Below are 2,855 nucleotides of genomic sequence, written 5' to 3' on the forward strand. Positions count from 1 at the left end.
TCCTCTACACCCGCCCTCAACAAAATGTGACACTTCTGCATGTCAACGCAAAAGCCTGTGCCCAACTCACCTCCTGCGACTTCTGAAGCACTGCGCTAACACCCTCTAGTATCTGCACGATGCAAGCACGCAATGCGCAAACAACCCCTACAAACAATAAATAAAGAACTCATCCCAACCCCACCCTTGCCCTCTCGTACTCGCCTCCCTCGCAATAGCCTTCACGCATCCTTTCCAAACCAAACACCCAACCAAACGTGAAACCCTTCAGTCTCCAAACGCCAAACAAGTGCGTCCACACGCAGCCGCCTCCACTCGAATCGCCCCAATAACCCTTCCATGCCCCGCACAACCCCTCATACACAACGCAAATGCGGCTATCACACCCACACTCCCTTCCAACGACGTGCGCTACAATATGCGCACTCACACAGACACCCACGCTCCTCCCACCTAACGACGCGCATCCACGCACACGCCCTTCCCGCACTCTGACAGGCAGGCAAAAGCCGTCAACGCCTCTTCCCTTCAAGCTCCCAACCTCAACGCTACACCATTCCACCGCCGCTCGTTCTCACTTGTATTCGTCCCCACCAACAACCAGTCGTTGCATTCAAACCCAGCAACTCGCCTCAACGCACTCTCCATTCTGCTTCTGTCCTGCCAATTTCACAATCCTCTACAACCCGCCCTCAAACAAAATGTGACACTTCTGCATGTCAACGCAACACGCTGTGCCCAACTCACCTCCTGCGACTTCTGAAGCACTGCGCTAACACCCTCTAGTATCTGCACGATGCAAGCACGCAATGCGCAAACAACCCCTACAAACGATAAATAAAGAACTCATCCCAACCCCACCCTTGCCCTCTCGTACTCGCCTCCCTCGCAATAGCCTTCACGCATCCTTTCCAAACCAAACACCCAACCAAACGTGAAACCCTTCAGTCTCCAAACGCCAAACAAGTGCATCCACACGCAGCCGCCTCCACTCGAATCGCCCCAATAACCCTTCCATGCCCCGCACAACCCCTCATACACAACGCAAATGCGGCTATCACACCCACACTCCCTTCCAACGACGTGCGCTAGAATATGAGCTTTCACACAGACACCCACGCTCCTCCCACCTAACGACGCGCATCCACGCACACGCCCTTCCCGCACTCTGACAGGCAGGCAAAAGCCGTCAACGCCTCTTCCCTTCAAGCTCCCAACCTCAACGCTACACCATTCCACCGCCACTCGTTCTCACTTGTATTCGTCCCCATCAACAACCAGTCGTTGCATTCAAACCCAGCAACTCGCCTCAACGCACTCTCCATTCTGCTTCTGTCCTGCCAATTTCACAATCCTCTACAACCCGCCCTCAAACAAAATGTGACACTTCTGCATGTCAACGCAACACGCTGTGCCCAACTCACTTCCTGCGTGTTGTGAAGCACTGCGCTAACACCCTCTAGTATCTGCACGATGCAAGCACGCAATGCGCAAACAACCCCTACAAACGATAAATAAAGAACTCATCCCAACCCCACCCTTGCCCTCTCGTACTCGCCTCCCTCGCAATAGCCTTCACGCATCCTTTCCAAACCAAACACCCAACCAAACGTGAAACCCTTCAGTCTCCAAACGCCAAACAAGTGCATCCACACGCAGCCGCCTCCACTCGAATCGCCCCAATAACCCTTCCATGCCCCGCACAACCCCTCATACACAACGCAAATGCGGCTATCACACCCACACTCCCTTCCAACGACGTGCGCTACAATATGCGCACTCACACAGACACCCACGCTCCTCCCACCTAACGACGCGCATCCACGCACACGCCCTTCCCGCACTCTGACAGGCAGGCAAAAGCCGTCAACGCCTCTTCCCTTCAAGCTCCCAACCTCAACGCTACACCATTCCACCGCCGCTCGTTCTCACTTGTATTCGTCCCCACCAACAACCAGTCGTTGCATTCAAACCCAGCAACTCGCCTCAACGCACTCTCCATTCTGCTTCTGTCCTGCCAATTTCACAATCCTCTACAACCCGCCCTCAAACAAAATGTGACACTTCTGCATGTCAACGCAACACGCTGTGCCCAACTCACCTCCTGCGACTTCTGAAGCACTGCGCTAACACCCTCTAGTATCTGCACGATGCAAGCACGCAATGCGCAAACAACCCCTACAAACAATAAATAAAGAACTCATCCCAACCCCACCCTTGCCCTCTCGTACTCGCCTCCCTCGCAATAGCCTTCACGCATCCTTTCCAAACCAAACACCCAACCAAACGTGAAACCCTTCAGTCTCCAAACGCCAAACAAGTGCATCCACACGCAGCCGCCTCCACTCGAATCGCCCCAATAACCCTTCCATGCCCCGCACAACCCCTCATACACAACGCAAATGCGGCTATCACACCCACACTCCCTTCCAACGACGTGCGCTACAATATGCGCACTCACACAGACACCCACGCTCCTCCCACCTAACGACGCGCATCCACGCACACGCCCTTCCCGCACTCTGACAGGCAGGCAAAAGCCGTCAACGCCTCTTCCCTTCAAGCTCCCAACCTCAACGCTACACCATTCCACCGCCACTCGTTCTCACTTGTATTCGTCCCCACCAACAACCAGTCGTTGCATTCAAACCCAGCAACTCGCCTCAACGCACTCTCCATTCTGCTTCTGTCCTGCCAATTTCACAATCCTCTACAACCCGCCCTCAAACAAAATGTGACACTTCTGCATGTCAACGCAACACGCTGTGCCCAACTCACCTCCTGCGACTTCTGAAGCACTGCGCTAACACCCTCTACTATCTGCACGATGCAAGCACGCAATGCGCAAACAACCC

General features: G+C 54.3%; 1 protein-coding gene across 1 annotated transcript; it reads right to left on the minus strand.

Moving 5' to 3' along the window:
- Positions 1–70: 70 nt before the first annotated feature.
- On the minus strand, positions 71–1,466 carry ETH_00017625 (uncharacterized protein; the record flags this gene model as incomplete). The annotated part of the gene is made up of 3 exons (XM_013379370.1): positions 71–112; positions 748–789; positions 1,425–1,466. Coding segments are annotated over 3 exons (126 nt in total), but the record flags the coding sequence as incomplete, so codon positions are not given.
- Between the last annotated feature and the right edge of the window lie 1,389 nt (positions 1,467–2,855).

The sequence above is a fragment of the Eimeria tenella genome, genomic scaffold (assembly GCF_000499545.2).
Source record: "Eimeria tenella Houghton genomic scaffold, Eth_scaff249, whole genome shotgun sequence".
Lineage (NCBI taxonomy): Eukaryota > Apicomplexa > Conoidasida > Eucoccidiorida > Eimeriidae > Eimeria > Eimeria tenella.